The sequence below is a fragment of the Dreissena polymorpha genome, chromosome 10, assembly GCF_020536995.1.
Source record: "Dreissena polymorpha isolate Duluth1 chromosome 10, UMN_Dpol_1.0, whole genome shotgun sequence".
NCBI classification, from domain to species: Eukaryota; Metazoa; Mollusca; class Bivalvia; order Myida; family Dreissenidae; genus Dreissena; species Dreissena polymorpha.
Window position 1 is genome coordinate 38169775 of NC_068364.1, and position 17344 is coordinate 38187118.

Below are 17344 nucleotides of genomic sequence, written 5' to 3' on the forward strand. Positions count from 1 at the left end.
GTAAAATCCCGACTCGAACGATTCCCCAATACATCCGTTTCAACCCGACTCTATTACTGTATACTTACTATTTTTCAAGTTTCTATTTATTACCCGATAATCCCGTTTATTCCGTTTTTATCAATCTCTTTCTGGTAAATATTTACGACAAAAGCTTTCAATTATTTCTTTAACACAAACATTGCCATTTTTTAAGTGACTATTTATAGATTTGATGAAATATTGCCTCTGAATATGCGTCAATCCCCTGACCTGTTGTGTGCTTGTTAAAACGCTCAATACACGCCATTTGTATGCAATAGAGGCGACGTTGTACATGCTGCATAATTTTCGCGCTCTTTTTAATTGAGAAAAAGATTCGACACAAAATAAATTTGCACTGCTAATTTGAAGCAAAAATATTTAACGTTGCGGTAACATTTACATTCGGAAGTGTGTTTCGGATTAAAAACGCGTTAACATCGACTTACGGTAATGGGTTTCGGATTACAAATTTAATTATTCCCATTTGAGATTTCAACCAATATTAACCGTTGCGTTATAAATTCAACGATAATTTGTTTACACACTTTACGAGTCGAATAAATGTTTTGACGGAATTATGCATGAAATTCACGTTGTCCACGAGGATCACGGCCGGTTGCCATCATCAGTCTTCTAACTATCGATTATCGGACGAAACATTTACAAGTGTGCGTAATTAATTCAACGAAAATTTGTTATAGCGCATAACATGTCGAATAAATGTCAGAAAAACGAGGTGAATCAGTTCTATAAATGGACATGTTGAAGTATTCATGTACTGGAATTAAATAAATTGTTATCACATAATTGTAACCGGGAGTCATTTGCACAACTTACTCGCTATAATAATTAATTGTTTACCACTTGCAATTAATTTCTCGTATTAATTATGAGTCATAGGTAACACTTGTTTACAGTAAAAAGGTGTGATGATGATGCCCGAAACCGTCTTTAATGTTCTGTACTGTACTAATTACCGGTTTTATATTACTCAAATGGTACAACTTCTTGCTATTCAAGCTGCGATAAACTCTTACTTCATGCCCGACGTCAATAAAAAATAATGGTCGATAGTTAACCCCGCCCTCATGAGCATTCGCGTAACCGATTGGACGATGAACTTCACAGTTTGACGACTGGAAAGTTACCAGATACATCCTTGTCAGCATTTAAATGACCGTGTTATGTGGCTATAATAATCGATACGCGCGTCATGATATTCTCTTATCAGTTGATTATCCATTACCCCATGTGGTGTTTATGACGATTACTTGTGAAAGTAGGTACCGAGTGCTCTTTTAAAACAGGGAATATTGATACACTGATAGGGAACCCTTGATTTTTTTGGACAATCTCCACTTTCTTTTACTAAAGAATACACTCATCGGAAAATTTCAAGCGCCCCGGGGACTCTGATTTCGAAATTCAAGCGCCCCGGCAAGGGGCGCTTAAATGGCCTGGGGAAGACCCTGCTTTGATATCATTATTTCTGTTAATCCCTGTATTGGCTCTCTATGTTATCATTATTTCTATTAATCATTGTGCCAGATATCTTTGATATCTTTTTCTATCAGGACATGTTTGAAATCTTTTCTTCTATCAGGACATGTTCGATGTGATACTGGATGAGAACCAGCTAGAGGACGCCTGCGAGCACTTAGCAGAATTCCTTGAGGCGTACTGGCGCGCCACCCACCCAGTTACCACCAACCCACAATCTCCGCGCAGGGACCTACACTCACCCACTCACCTGCGCACCACCCAAGGAGCCAACCCTCACACCACTCATCTCTCCCCGCGGTCTCATAGCCTCGAACCGGAGCAGGACTCCCCACATCTCCCGCGGCGCGGGCATAGTGAATACTCCCGCGGTAGTGATAGACACATAACTGGGGAATCGTCGTCACGCGCTGAAAGACCTCATAGCACCCATGGTCCTCATGGTAGTAGTAAACACGAACGGTCTCGCGGTGGCGGCGGCGGTGATTCTCGCTCACAGACTCAGCACGCGTTTGACGATAGTTTAGATTATGATAATAAACACGGAGGTGGATTAGAACGGGATTTGTCTGTGCGTAAGAACTACAGTGGCTCTGGTGGTCCCCATAATAGGTACAACTCGTCCCCCCATGGCAGTCGTAGACATGTGTCTCGTGAAGGAACCATCGATATATAGCATGGATTGGGCATAGAAATGTAACAGATTTCCTGCTACTTTTAAGAAATCAAAGTAAAGTGCTGATTGAAAGTTGTGAACCTTGTGGCTTGAAATTTTGATGCAGTTTTTTGTTTGTGTAAAGTTACTGGTGAGATTTTAAGTACTTGATTTATATATGATCACGGATAGTAACTGAAGACGTTTTTTTCTGTAAGCAGTGAATCATTGTTTCCAGTTAAAGTTTGGAATGGATGCAGCTTCAATGTTGAAAACACAACTGTTTTTTAGATTTAAAAGGTTGGTTGTTTTTTTTAACAAATGTTTGTTTTGCTGCAATGAGATGATAAATAATCGTACGGTAATGTCAATTTGCCTGCAGTTGATAGACTCTTATATTGTTATTCAAATGGGTCTAGTGTAACCTTGCAATTTAATAGAAATTGGTGCAGGTTAACCTGGTATTTCATTTCGGATAAGTAGAATGTAACCTCTGTTGTGATACACTATGGTGTAGTGTACCCTGGTATTTCAGAACGATGGGTCTTGTATCATTTAAACTGGCATTTGCATAAAAATGGGTGTAGTGTTACCCTGAATTTAATTAAGATTGTTGGAGTGTAACCTACATTGTTTTACATAGCATTGTGTGGATTTTAACCCCTGTGTACTCGGCCAACTGTTAGTGACCACTCCTCCTGAAGGTGGGACTTGTGGCTTGAAAGTTTGACTGGAAAATCAAAGTCTGTTTTTGTTTTGTAATTTATTAATACTTGTCTTTCATGATTGTTTCTTTCAAAGATTTTATCGACATGCACGTTTTTTTGTGACCTATAGAGCGCTGTAAATATTAAATTTGATGATGTTTGCACTTTAGGTTGTGAGGCATATATGTTATTGCGTGTTAAAATGGTTACCGCTTAAAGAGACTGAACTTTCACCTTGTTGCCATGCATGGTTTATTTGCCTCGTCAAGGCATCGACTACTTCCATCGACAGCACTTGCTTGTAGCAACCATCCCTTTTATAGCTTTGCATGCTGGGAAAAATGTCGTCTGCTAAAATGTCGTCTGCTGAATTTCTAAAATTAGCATTTTCTTCGATTTTTTTCAAAGAATACTATAAAAATAGCAAACAGTTTGGATCCTTATGAGACGCCACATTCTGTGGCGTCTCATTAGGATCCAAACTGTTTGCAAAGGCCTTCAAAATTCGGTTCCAGCACTGAAAGAGTTATAGCTTTTTCTGTTAGCAGTTATTCTTCCAGCATTTATATATGTTTCTACCACTGAGATCGTTATTGTATGCATATTTATTCACCAATAGTGTTTACATTTAACCCATTTAAGCCTAGTGGACTCACCCATCCTTCTAAATTGGATCAATTTATTTCCAAAATTAGGGATGTCTAGTATATTTATTTCTATATTTAGAATATTAATTCCTTTAAGCAAACAGCGCAGACCCAGATGAGACGCCGCATCATGCGGCATCTCATCTGGGTCTACGCTGTTTGCCAAGGCCTTTTTTCTAGACGCTAGGCATAAATGGGTTAATGCTGTTGAGTTTTTATTCACTGGTTTACTTTATTGATGGCATTTAAATGTCAGTTTTCTGACCTTTGCTAGAACAGTTTGCTTGTGTGGACAATTCTTCAGACTTAAATAATTGTGAATACTTTGCATTTATGATTTTAAAAATAATGTACGGTATTTTTGCTTTCATCTAGGGGTAGGTATAATTTAATTTCTAAACCATGATAATAACAAGCTTGCAAAGAAGTAAATAAATAAACAGCTGTAAAATATATTTGGCTGCCTCTTGTTAATAATTGTAATCTTATTATACCAATTCTTAAATTTTTATGTCCCCCACCACTATAGTGGGAGACATATTGTGTTTGCCCTGTCTGTTGGTTTGTTTGGGTGTTTGTTTGTGTGTTTGCGTCAAACTTTAACATTTGCAATAACCTTTGCAATATTGAAGATAGCAACTTGATATTTGGCATGCATGTGTATCTTATGGAGCTGCACATTTTGAGTGGTGAAAGGTCAAGGTCATCCTTCAAGATCAAAGGTCAAATATACAGCTTCAAAGCGGCGCAAAAGGGGACATAGTGTTTCTGACAAAAACATATCTTGTTGCTTTTAAAATTAAATGGTTTCAAATAAAATGGTTGGTGTTAAAATAAAATGTTAGCTGTACAAATAATTGTCAGTCAGTAGAAATTTGTGAAGAAAAATTTGTAAATGGTTGCTGGTAAAATGGTTGCAAATAAAATGGTTGCTGTTGAAATAAATTGGTTGCAAATAAAATGGTTGATAAAATGGTTGCTGTTAAAATAATTGTCAGTCAGTGGACATTTGTGATTATTCTGATAGTCTTTGAACTAACTATACTAGTTGTGCTATTTTATTTATTCTTGAAATTATTTATTTCATCAAGCTTTAATGCTGATGTTTTTATGTGTTGTTTTTTTTGTACGCAATATTTTTCTTCGATTAAAAAAAATGTCCATTAACTTTAATGTAAAAGAGAGACAAATTGTTTAGCACTTATGTGTTTGTTTCATAACTGTGAAATCATTTAACTTGCATGTCATGCAATTTTTTGCCAAATTGCAAATCACGGCAAAATAGAATTATTTGACTGTTAAACTATCTACCAATATTTGTATTCATGATTTTTTTTACTATGGAAGTGTTCTTTCTTAGTTCTGCCTTTTCTAGTTCTGTGCAATGAAATCCTGATGTGATTGTAAGAGATTAATTAAATGTTTGTGCAATTAGTTTTTTCATATTAAATGGTGTTTTGAGTGCAATTTTTGTATCTGATAATGAAATATACAGCAGGCACGATAGTTTCATGCTGATTACTTGTTACTGATGACTGTGTTTGTGTGATTGCTGTTAGATTTTCATAGCCTTTTGTAATTGAGCTGCACTGTAGGAAAACAGGGCTTAATGCATGTGTGTAAAATATTGTCCCATATTAACCTGTGCAGTCCACACAGGCTTATCTATCTTGGATGACACTATTCGCCTTGACTGTATTATTTTTCAGAAGATGCTTTCTTTGAACATAAAATTCCGAAATAGCTGTGTCTGCCCTGATAAGCCTGCGCGGACTGCAGAGGCTAACCTGGAACGACATTTTACGTACAGCGATATTCTTTGTCCAATTGGGAAAAGTACCCGTACCGGTCCAATTGGGAAAAATTGAGTCGTGAAAACCTCAAATTTGGGAAAAAGCGAGTCGTGAAAACCTCAAATTGGGAAATTGGTTTATTTGATTTTTTGCTCCTGAATACTTAAAAATTGAAAACCAAGTGTTTTCAAGCTGTCAATATTATATTTACCTAGGTTCAAGCCATATAAGTGCAAAGGGAAACTAACTCAATGTTGCCTTTTCAACAAAAAAAAAATGAAGATTTTTTTTACCTTAAATTCGGAATTTTTTGGACAGCAATTGGGAAATTTGTATTTTTTTCGTAATTGGGAAAGTGCCGTTAACCGGTACTTTATAAAGAAGGAAAAAAATCGTGAATGCATTTAGCCCCAGTTTGCCTAGAGTGCAGCTGAAATCAATCATGTGGAAAACATCCGATGCTAGGGCCCTTTGAAGCATAGTGGTACTGCTATTGCCTACGCCCTGTCAAATCTTAGATTGTTGAATCACGAAAATTAACGAGCCCTTTGAATAGTAATGACACAGAATGTCATGTCTAGATAAAAATAATTGCTACTGTCCCCTACCAGTTTCACTGGAGGGGACTTATGGTTTTCGCACTATGTGTCTGTCTCTCTGTGAGTCTTTCTGTCACATTTTTCTGGATCCTGCGATAACTTTAAAAGTTCTGCATATTTTTCATGAAAATTGAAACAGGGATAGCTGGCAATATGGACATTATGCACATCATTTCATTTTGTTCACATGTCAAAAATTCTGGTTTCTATGGCAACAAATATATATATACAGGGTTGTGATTTTTCCGCAGATCCGCGGATTTCCGCGAATCGGGTTGTCCCGGATGTCACTTCTGAGATTTGCGTAAATTCGTTATAAAAAATGTGGGGGAGAGGGGCTACCACCGATTCCGCGGACGTATTTCATAAGCGGCCCGAAATATCCGCGGCCCGCGAAATCTCTCCGTATTTTACACTGGTAGATTCTGCCTAAGCATTTTTAAAACGAGCCATATAATTGGCTGTCGTTTCCCAATCTTCCAATTAAAATCGTGTTCTTAAAATGCGCTCTGTGATTTGTTTGCAAATAGCGCCGTTGTGAAGAGAAAATTAAAATTATTGAAATAACAAATAGCAATCGAATAAACGACTGACATCACCTAGTCTGATATTGTGTCACGGAAACCAGTGTTTGCAAATTGGAATGTAGTCTACTTGCGAAGTAAAACAATTTAGAGAGTATCGTTCGAAAATGGAAATAGACAAACATGATTTGATTTTTATATGTCTGTGGGTCTGTGTATAATCAGATTCATATGCATATTCTGCTTTATTATGTTTGTCACGCTGTTCAGTTAACTGAAATAGCTTTGAACTGAGTGAAGATGTGAAATGCAAGATATTGAAAGGTAAACAGATTAAATATATTAATTTAACTCAGTTAATACATCATTAACACCAGAAGAACATTGAGCGTGTTTGTTTATATTTAGTCTATTAACTGTCATTCAATACATTGAAAAACTGCTGCTATTGATCACAATAAATACTTAACTGTTTACTTTGCATCCTCAGTATGTTAAATGTGAAGTTAAACAGGTTTTGATAAAGAAATATTGTTATGAAGTTCAAAAAGTTGTTTATTTTAATGTCTGTTTTTATGTTTGTCATTGCGTTATGCGCGCCATTCGCGTAGTCAAAATCAGTCAACAGAATTTTCCTCCCCTCTGACTTTGTCTCAATCACACCCCTGATATATATATATATATATATATAAATTATTTAAAAAAATCTGACAATGGTGGAGCCGGTAGGGGACATATATTGCTTGGCAATAGGCTTGTTTATCATGATTGTTTATGGGCTATGATGTTTTATTAACAGGCACATATGCATTCAAAAGTTCAAGTTTTCAACCTTGTGTTTAAAATTCCTACTTCTGAGTATGCCAAATAATTGTTTATTAGTCAATTAACAACTTTAAATACATGACAGTCATATAAATTATAATCGTTCATTTGTAAGGAGCAAACAGAAAACTTCACTCTCTGTTATGCACGTTTACCACTTTATTGTTTTATTGTGTCCCAACTTGTGGATGTCATTTTTTTCTGTGTGTGTCCAAATAAATAACTTGTTTTGGCAATATTTAGTATACATAGTAACGTATCCCAGGGTATCCTAAAATACCTATTTCTTGTTAACGTGTGACGTATATACTGATATTTATATTGCTCATTTTGGTACTTTTTCAGTACATCGTTTTAAAGGAATTTATTTGCAGAATGACTGACAATTTTTCAAATTTTATACTTTGATCTGATTTGTTGACAAATTAAATTGTTCATTCCTGATCATCATTTTGTCAAAAAAAAATAATTTGTTTTCAGTAGGAAAATAAAGGCCAAAACGACCCAGTACAAACCATAACAAGTTTCATTGGTTTCAACATAAAAATTACTAGCTTTATTTTAGCACAAATACATTTAAATAAGATAAGTTTATTGTTTTTTAACATGTTTTTTGACTATGAAACTGAACATTTCTAACAAAAATTATTTCATCTTTATTCTCATAGCATGTTTGCCTGTGCATATTTTTGTTAAAATCATCATACATCATTTTATTACTGCTTTTCAAGTGGCAAAACAGTGAATTTGCAACATACGCTATCTTATGACCCCATTTCTGGTTGTCATGAGATACTGTTGTTACCGTAGTGACCACACACCCAACTCCGTAGGCACAACTGACCAGACAGATTGTCCAGTCCTGACCTTTCTGCACCGCAATAAGCTTTGTGTATAATATCTTCGAAGTTTGAGTCGTGTTTGGGGAAAACTGGGCTTAACACAGGTGAATAAAACGTCATCCTAGATAAGCCCTTTTGCAGTCCGCACATGACAAAAGTGTCATCCTCGATTGCGCAGGCTAATCTGCGTTGACATGCATTAATCCCAGTTTTCTTAGAACGGGGCTTGTTTTTACTCCAGGTCTTTTTTCCATGAGCATGTTATTGAACTATTCATTTACTTGTGTTAAGTAAATTGTATATATAAAATAAATACGTTTTTAACTCCTATCCACAATGCTGTGTTGTGTTGTTTATTTCTATGAAATGAATACTGTCAAGGTGTGGATTTTTTTATTTTTGGTGACAGGAAATTTCAGGGATAGGAAAAATCTAATTGCTCAAAATGTTCAACAAATTGGTAAACGTCTTTCATTATAAAAATTGAAATAATTTAAATATCATGGGCATGCAGTAAATTAAAACAGTGTCGACGTTTGTTAATTATGAATTGTTATTTTTCGTATTGAGTTATTTATTTTCAACCGGCTATATAGAAATCATAAAATAAATTAATATTAGCCAATAGAATTCAAACGCCTAATCAAAGTTTATACTAGCTATAAACTAAAGTTTAAAAAATCATGTTTAACTTAGAGGTGACAAATATACAGGGAATTCTCAGCAACCATATCATTAAACGGGATTCAAGTAGGTTTTCACTGAGTCTGCTCTCTAGGAGTTCAAAGCTTGCATACATTACCTATTACAAAGGTGCACTGAGACAGAAGACTTATGAAGGTACAACTACTCCATCAGGGATGTCGGCTCTCTCCAGTCCTGTTAAACATTTTCCTTGAGAAGATAATGTCTTACCACCATGAACTTACTTCAATGTTGGAACCCCCATCTCCAACTTGAGATTTGCTGATAACATTTACCTCACCAGCAGTGAACCCCAAGATCCCACCAACAGACTCTATGAAAGAGCAGGAGCATACGGGATGGAGGTCAGCACGGAGAAGTCAAAGATCATGGTGAAAAGCACAACCATTACCAGTGCAGATATCACCATGAACGGCGAATAAATTAGAAGAAGTAACCTGCTTCAAGTTCTTTGGCGCAGCCCTGTCCAAGGATGGCACCAGTACGGCTGAGGTCTGATTAAGAATTGCCATGGTAAGGTAACAGCAGTGATAGCCAGACTGAGCAGGTTGTGGACCAGCATTTCCATCAGCTTCCAAACGAAGTAAAGGCTCTTTAAGTCCCTCGTTGTCTCCATCCTACTGTAAGGCTTCATGACCTGGACGCTTCACGCTGACACAGAACGCTGGATACAGTCATTTAAACATAAATGTTTCAGAAGACTGCTCAGCATCTCCTACACAGAGCACAAGAGCAATGAGCATGTCCAGAACATGATTGCAACACTTGATGGCCCACAAGAGCCCCTACTGGTGACTGTCAAATGACGAATTTTTGACCGATTGGCTTGATACTTCACATGTGCATTGGCCTTGGACAGTAGATGACCCCTATTGAAATTGGGGTCACTCAGTCAAAGGTCAAGGTCACTATCAAACTAAGTATAAAAATCGTTTCCGATCAATTACTTGTCAATGAATTGACCGATTGGCTTGATACTTCACATGTGCATTGGCCTTGGAAGTAGATGAACCCTGTTGGAATTGGGGTCAAAGGTCAAGGTCACACTAAGTGTGAAAATCGTTTAAATCAATAACTTATCAACCAATTTCCCGATTGGCTTGATACTTCACATGTGCATGGGCCTTGGACAGTAGATGATCCCTATTGAAATTGGGGTCACTAGGTCAAAGGTCAAGGTTACTGATACACATTAAGAGTATAATTGCTTCCGATTAATAACTCTTCAACTGATTCACCGATTAGCTTCCTACTTCCCATGTGCATTGGCCTTAGACAGTTGATGACCTCTATTAAAATTGAGGTCACTAGGTCAATGTCGCTGTTATACACTAAGTGTGAAATCGTTTCCCATCAATAACTAGTCAACTGATTCACTGATTGGCTTGATATTTCACAAGTGCATTTGTCTTGGGCAGTAGATGACCCCTATTGAAATTGGGAATAACTAGGTCAAAGGTTTAGATCACTGTAACGCACTAAGTGTGAAATCGTTTCCGATCAATAATTCATCAATAGATTTACCGATTGGCTTGATACTTCTCATGTTCATTGGCCTTGGACAGTAGATGACCCCTATCAAAATTGGGGTCAAAGGTCAAGGTCACTGTCACAATAAGTGTGAAAATTGTTTCCGATCAATAACTCATCAACGAATAGACCAATTGGCTTCCCGCGCAGGTTCGAATCCTGCCGACAACGCATACTTTTTGTGACGCGTTTTATTTCTTTTCTCACGTAATTTGATTTGATATGGCATACAAGCTATGTTTATTGTTAAATATGTTGCAATTTTTATGCACATTCTTCATTTTTGTTAATTAAAACAACGTTATGGCTAAATTGGGTGATTTACTGCTGAAAATACGAATAAGGCAGGTTGCATTTTTATTTTTATAAAACGGTACATCTGTCTTTCTTTGTATTTTTGCTGTATATAGTGTATCGAAAAAAACTCAAGTTCAAAATATTTAAATGATACTATTTTGAATTGTATGACACTTTGTTTTTAACCAACCCAATTTCTACTTGGCTGAAACCACTTACATTTCATGGCGCTCTTCCATAGATAACAAGTTATAAAAAATAAATGTCTGTAAAAAATACTTATTTCATCTTGTTTATACTTTAAACACCTTTACTGCATCTGTTCACACCAACTGCATGCCCATATATGGAAATCTGGATGAATTATGGAACTTTCATACACCCCAGGGGTGCAAATAAACTGGACAAACTGGACGAGTGTGGGGCGGTTTTGAAAAAAATCAGTTTTTTTAAGTATGGAACGCCTACATAAAAATGTGCATGTAGTTCAGTGAAATGATGCTGATTAAGAAAATAATACATTAGGTTATATTTGGAAAGGTGCCCATTACGGGTGCGTTACCTTAAAGCGGCAAAGACATTCAAGAAACGCGTAACATGGCTTGGTGCTGAGGACTTAGGTTGTAATATCGCAGTGCTAAATACGTCAACAAGTTTCATGCCATAATTTCAACCGTTTTGCTTTTATATACAATTTCATGAAACAATGAATATATTGACACGATGGAACATAATTTATCTATCAAGATAACGGATTTGAATTTCAATAGACTTAAACAACCTATCACATTTAAATACATATTGATATAGCTAATGATAGTAATATTGTATAGGTAACGCATCTATCAATGGCGCTTTTGGTACTATTACCGAAATCGGTAAATCTTGTGATCCAAAATTAAAGATGCAAATGTGTCTTGGTTTGTTCTTAAATTTCTTGTCGACCTATATTGCTAGCTGGAAGTTAATACAATGTATCAAGACATTGAGGTGTATGCAAATAAGTCAATGTTATTGACTCTACGTATCCAATATATCCAATATTTATTATACTATTGATTATTGCTCAATAAACATAATGAATACATTACGAAACAACAAAATGACAGTCTAAATTTAGAATAAATATAGCATATTCAATTTGTAACAAAAAATGTTATCAGTAACATAAGCATAAAATGTTATTCTTCCAATACGCAATATCCTTAAAAAATATTGCTTAAAACTCTATTTTACTATATAACATCTGACATTTTTACCTATCGCATTTTTACCTATGGCATTTTTACCACTTAACTTCTGGCATTTTTACCGCACACAGAACCTTTTGCGAAGTGAACGAAATAAATAAAACAAATAAAAAGAAAAGCTCACAAAACATAATCAATTTATCAAAGCTCTTGGATCAGCGTTCCGGTAAATGTGTTATAAGCATAAGCGAATTCTGTAACATATGATGCGTTGTATGGATAGGTCATACGCACCCAGACGTGCTCGTTTCTTTTCACTTTCACAGGTGTGGATGCCGATGAACATGACGTGTGTGAAGTATGATATTCAAATGTAGCCGTAAAACGCTCAAAGTTGCTCATATCAGCAGTTCCTTTTTCGATGAAAAAACCAACATACTTTTGCTCGATGAAAAAACCAACATACTTTTGCTCGGAAGCGCAGAAATGCGCAGTTAAGAAAGACAGACCGTCCACAGGAGCTGTGAAGTGTCCATTGCTTGCATCGTAAGCATTTTCTTCGTTGAACATCACAGTTTGAAACACATTCAAATAATTTGACAAACAGTTGAACCCGTGAGCATTGAATGCAACAACATTGCCTGTAATATGATCACATACTTTTATATGACAACTTGAAATATTGTTTAACAAAACAAATCATGATCAATTAAGCTTTATAATAAATATTAATAATAATTATAATCATAATAAACACTATTTCAAGTTGACATGCTTTGCTGATTTCTTAGTTCATGCATTTTCTTAATTACGCAGTACACATACAATTATTGCGCATGTAGGTTAAAAGAAGAACGCAAAAAGTAAATTACTGGAATTTGAAAACATTGTACCTAACAACAATAATTGTATTATTAAAACAAAATATACACGTATTTTAACTTATTACTAGAAAATTTTTACTAAATAGCATTACTCACATGGTGTATTGAGGCACAAAGCAGAATGTTGATAGTCACCTTCACAAGGCTTGCCGTAGGCGGTAGGAATTGGGTTGGAACAGTGCCCGTGTCGTAACTTGAGACCCACTCCACAGGTGACTGAACAGCTCTGCCACTAACCCCATATAGACCAGCCGCCATCTTCAATATTGTGACAATATTTGTTTCTATCTTGCTTAATTTAGATTACCATTTTCATTTCATTGCAATACATCCTTTTAACTCTTCCAGTGCTGGAACCGAATTATGAAGGCATTTGCAAACAGTTTGGATCCAGATGAGACGCCACAGAACGTGGCGTCTCATCAGGATCCAAACTGTTTGCTATTCTTATAGTATTCTTTGAAAAAAAATCGAAGAAAATACTTATTTTAGAAATTCAGCAGACGTCATTTTAGCAGACGACACATTTCCCAGCATGCAAAGGGTTAAAAGAATCACATACTTCGTGTGCTGCATGGTTCGGAAAGACAAACTGAAGTCTCGCTCGGATCTCCCACCCAATAGTCTCCATATCGGTTGGGTTTTGGATCAGTGCAGGTTCTGGTTTTCATCCGCAGTCCAACATCGCAAGTAACTAAGCAACCTGACTACGCTGACCAGTCTGACCAGTAACCGTGTACTGATAAAATAGATGCCTACATCAAATTGTCTTACCGATTCGTCTTTGAAAATAAATTATATTTTAATCGTCGATAAGTGAATGCAACATTTCTCACAAATAAATAAACAACGGAATGTTTTACCTGGATTAATGCAGGGATCATTTTGACACACGGTATACTCGCTCGCATCACCATAACAATTATCCCCACATCGGGCCGGTCTAGGGTTGGTGCAGGTTCTTGTCTTCTTCCGTAGTCCCACTTCACAGGTAACTGAGGCTCGATTGGTCATTGTCGGCTCGGGTACTACTTACATGTACCCCGGGTACTTTTAAGCATACTTACATGTACCCCGGGTACGGTAAATATACTTAATCGTACCCGGTCGATATTAGACTGTACCCAAGTATTTCCGCCCCAAATCCGATGTCGTAAAACGCGCTACCGATTATCTAAAATAAAACTTCTCTTTTTAAAAAATCTGCATCAACATGCTTTTTTAGTATGAGTTTCGATAAGTGCGGGTCTGATAAGTGGGTTGTGACGAAACGGATCGCGACCGGTAGGTCAATGTCACGTTTATAATTAAACAGTGCTCCAGCCTCCAGCTAGGCCTAAATTGAAGGGCGCCCTGCCCACCCGAACCTCCGCCCTGCCCCCCCCCCTGCCCTTATTTTATTTTTTTTACATATGATCCTTAATTAATCTCTTATTACATTGTAATTCATTTATAACTCAATGTACACATTATATTTGAATGGTTTAATAATAATGGGAAAATATATTCTAACAATTATTAATAACATATAAATTAACATGCAACAGGAAGCATTCCAGAAACGCCCGCGCGCTCGAAAGTGCCCTTTTGACAAAATACAGGCGCGTCGAGAGTGCCCTTTTGACAAAAAAGCCCCCTGGCCTTTTTAAATCGTAGCTGGAGCACTGTATAATATTTATATATATTTTACGCTTACATGTATACATGTAATGAACTACTAATGGGGCATGCATTTCAATCTTAATAAAAGTATAAATGTACCGATGTGAATGTGAGGGTCGTCGCGCATGCATGATTATTGCAAAGGAAATTCACTAAAAGATTAATCGAGTTTAGGCCGCCGCCCGTAAAATAAGGGCCTTTGGATGACTGTACTGGTGGCCGTCCGATACCTTGACAATAATATATGTATCCCGGAAAAAAAACTTTTTGGAAAAACACACTAATCTGCAGGTACAAATAAAGCTGACCCATTTATAATCCTTTCTAAGTCACACACCGTATGAATCGTTATTATTTAAAGTAAGCTATCTTTGTTTAATTGGTTGATATAATGGACCAGCGTTGTTTGTACCGGGTGATTAGTGGGGTTTTCTAAACTCTTGCTTTTCATCAGTCTATTGAACATTGCTCAGTGCCTTTCGTTGCATAATTTGTCGCCACGATCTTATTCGAAATTGGACGATGTTTTAAAGTATATAACCTACGTCCGATCAAGTAAAAAAATACCATCGACGATCTGACGGTGTGCGGCCAAACTAAAAAATATATATCACCAGGTGTGTGTTAACGTTTAAAGGATTCGTTAAACTTCGACTGGTGCCATCCAAATATCATTCAGCGATTCTTTTTATATAAATATTATATGTTATATACGCTTTCAAGCGTAGGGTTAGATCATAGGACAACAGTTAATGCAGATTTAAAATCACAAAATATGTAAAGTATTCTTTTTTTAATCATACATTAACAGTTCGACACAATGCTTCAGTTGTGTGAATAAGCTGATAATTGCTGCATTAAGTACAATTGACAGTGCCCATCTTTGCACCACTACTTTATTGTTTTATTTGAGCTAGTGGGACGTTACACCTTCCTGAGATGTGATCAGGTGGTTTATCAAGGTGTGAAACTTGATCGGGTTGATCAATGGTTGTTGGGATATTGAAATGAATGGATGTGCAGTTCGCCTGATAAGGTAAATATAAATGTTTATTACATGTACTTATTACTAATTTGCGTATGCTTTGCAATTGTGACAGTGCTTGTAAGTGCGATTAGTGTTAAAAAGTTTGGTTGAGGAAAATGAAAAAAATACACATGTATCACGTAAAACGAAAAAGAACGAACAAATATTTTGTTGACTAAAACACCGCTAAAAGTATTGAAAACAACGAGTATATTAACGAATTTAAGGAGAACATAAAACATTTATATGTTTGTTGTTTTCCACGTGAAAGCGATAGCCATTTAACAATGCACTTGTGCGCCCAAAAGTGTATGAATACTTTTACGGAATCCACTCATTTTGAATTTTCAAAACTGACAGTTTTTATCCTAAATAAAAGGTTGTCGCGCTGCAACTAATTTGGAAAAATTAAATCACATTGTGATTTGGAACACTTTAAAACTTTAATCAATAGATTTCGACAAAACATATTGGCGACATGTCCTTTGTCTGTATTTAATATACGTAAATGGGTGTCATCTCTAACATCTTTTTCGAACAGCTGTCCGTTTATTTGGATACAGACAGTAACTCGCTATGGGATCGGATACACCATGACCAACTGCTGGAGGTCACAGTAAAAAGACCGAAGTATGGATCGTTGAAATGTCATCTCTGCCACTGCTGTAAATACAAAGATAAGTGATAATATATCTTTTTGAAATTGACGTTAGGCAGGTGTGATTAAAGAGACAATTGTGATGTGCGATTTTCGTTGAGTTCCTATGGTAAGCAGTACTGCTGTTGGTACGCAGAAAGACAACACTGTCCATTCGACTTGATTTGTAGAACTATGACGTTTTAATGTTGTTGACGCTCTGTCTGTGTCTGTCTGCTAAAACTCTGGCAAGGCTCCTCAGTTTTTACTGCGAGGGACACACTTTTTTGCCCGCTAGCGTAAACACTGACGCGGGTCGACGGTGCTGGTACAGCGAGTCCGAGTCGTACGAGTCAGCGTAAGCATTGTTAAAACGCCTTAATAATTAGCTCTAAAAGCAAGTCTACTCGATAGCGTTTTCGTTCTGTTTTCCAACAGCATTACGGTTAACTAAAGGCAGTAACTAAGGTCTTACATAACCTTATCCCTTTTTTCAGAGCAGCTGTTTAACGTAAACTCTGACATTTTCTTGCAAAAGGACGTATTTTAATTTACCTACCGGTATATATGCTAATACGTGTTTATTTTATTTATCTGTTATCGCCCCTTATCGTTGGTTAAAATGATACTAAAGTGTATATTTTCAATAAAGTTATGTTTAATTTATTTTTATTTCAGTTACTAGTTCGTGTCAGATGGGACTCTTTCACGATCCGGTTCCACTGCTGGAGAAGGATGGCGCAACGTTTTCGGATGCCATGAAGATTCTTCAATTTAGCCGCTGGTGGTGATGATGGTAGTGGTGATAGTTGTGATGGTGGTGGTGATGATGGTGGTGGTGATATTGGAGGTGATGGTGGTGTTGGTGGTGGTGGTTTGGTGACGGTGGTTGTGATGGTGATGCTGATGGTGGTGGTCGTGGTTATAATGATGTTGATGGTGGTGGCGATGGTGGTAGTGGTTGTGGAAATGATGATGTTGCTGGTGTTGGTGATGATGCTGGTGGTGTAGGTGGTTGTGAAGGTGATGGTTGTGGTGGTGATGATGGTGTTTGTAATGATCAACGCGGGAGATCAGTCTCCACAAGGTCGCATCCGGGGGATAACTTTTGATTATCCGAAAGGGTTCCTTAGAAAAGTCATACCCACTCGCCGTGGATATAGCGCACAATACATGTATGCTAAATAGGCTGTACGTACGTCCCCCCCCCCCCTGACGCCGACCCTCATTTAAATCCAGGAAAGAAACTATGTCAGCCCGACAAGCAGCCGCCAGGAGATCAGCGTGCACAAGTCG

The 17344-nt window shown here is 36.9% G+C and overlaps 1 protein-coding gene across 7 annotated transcripts in view; it reads left to right on the plus strand.

Moving 5' to 3' along the window:
- LOC127847177 (voltage-dependent L-type calcium channel subunit beta-1-like) overlaps positions 1-8453 on the plus strand; it is a 151288-nt gene extending 142835 nt beyond the window's left edge. For all 7 annotated transcript variants that reach the window (XM_052378901.1, XM_052378896.1, XM_052378899.1 and 4 more), the window contains one exon: positions 1628-8453. In XM_052378901.1, the coding sequence (XP_052234861.1) occupies positions 1628-2200 (573 nt within the window). In that variant the 3' untranslated portion in view covers positions 2201-8453. The remainder of the gene's footprint in view (positions 1-1627) is intronic.
- Positions 8454-17344: the final 8891 nt, after the last annotated feature.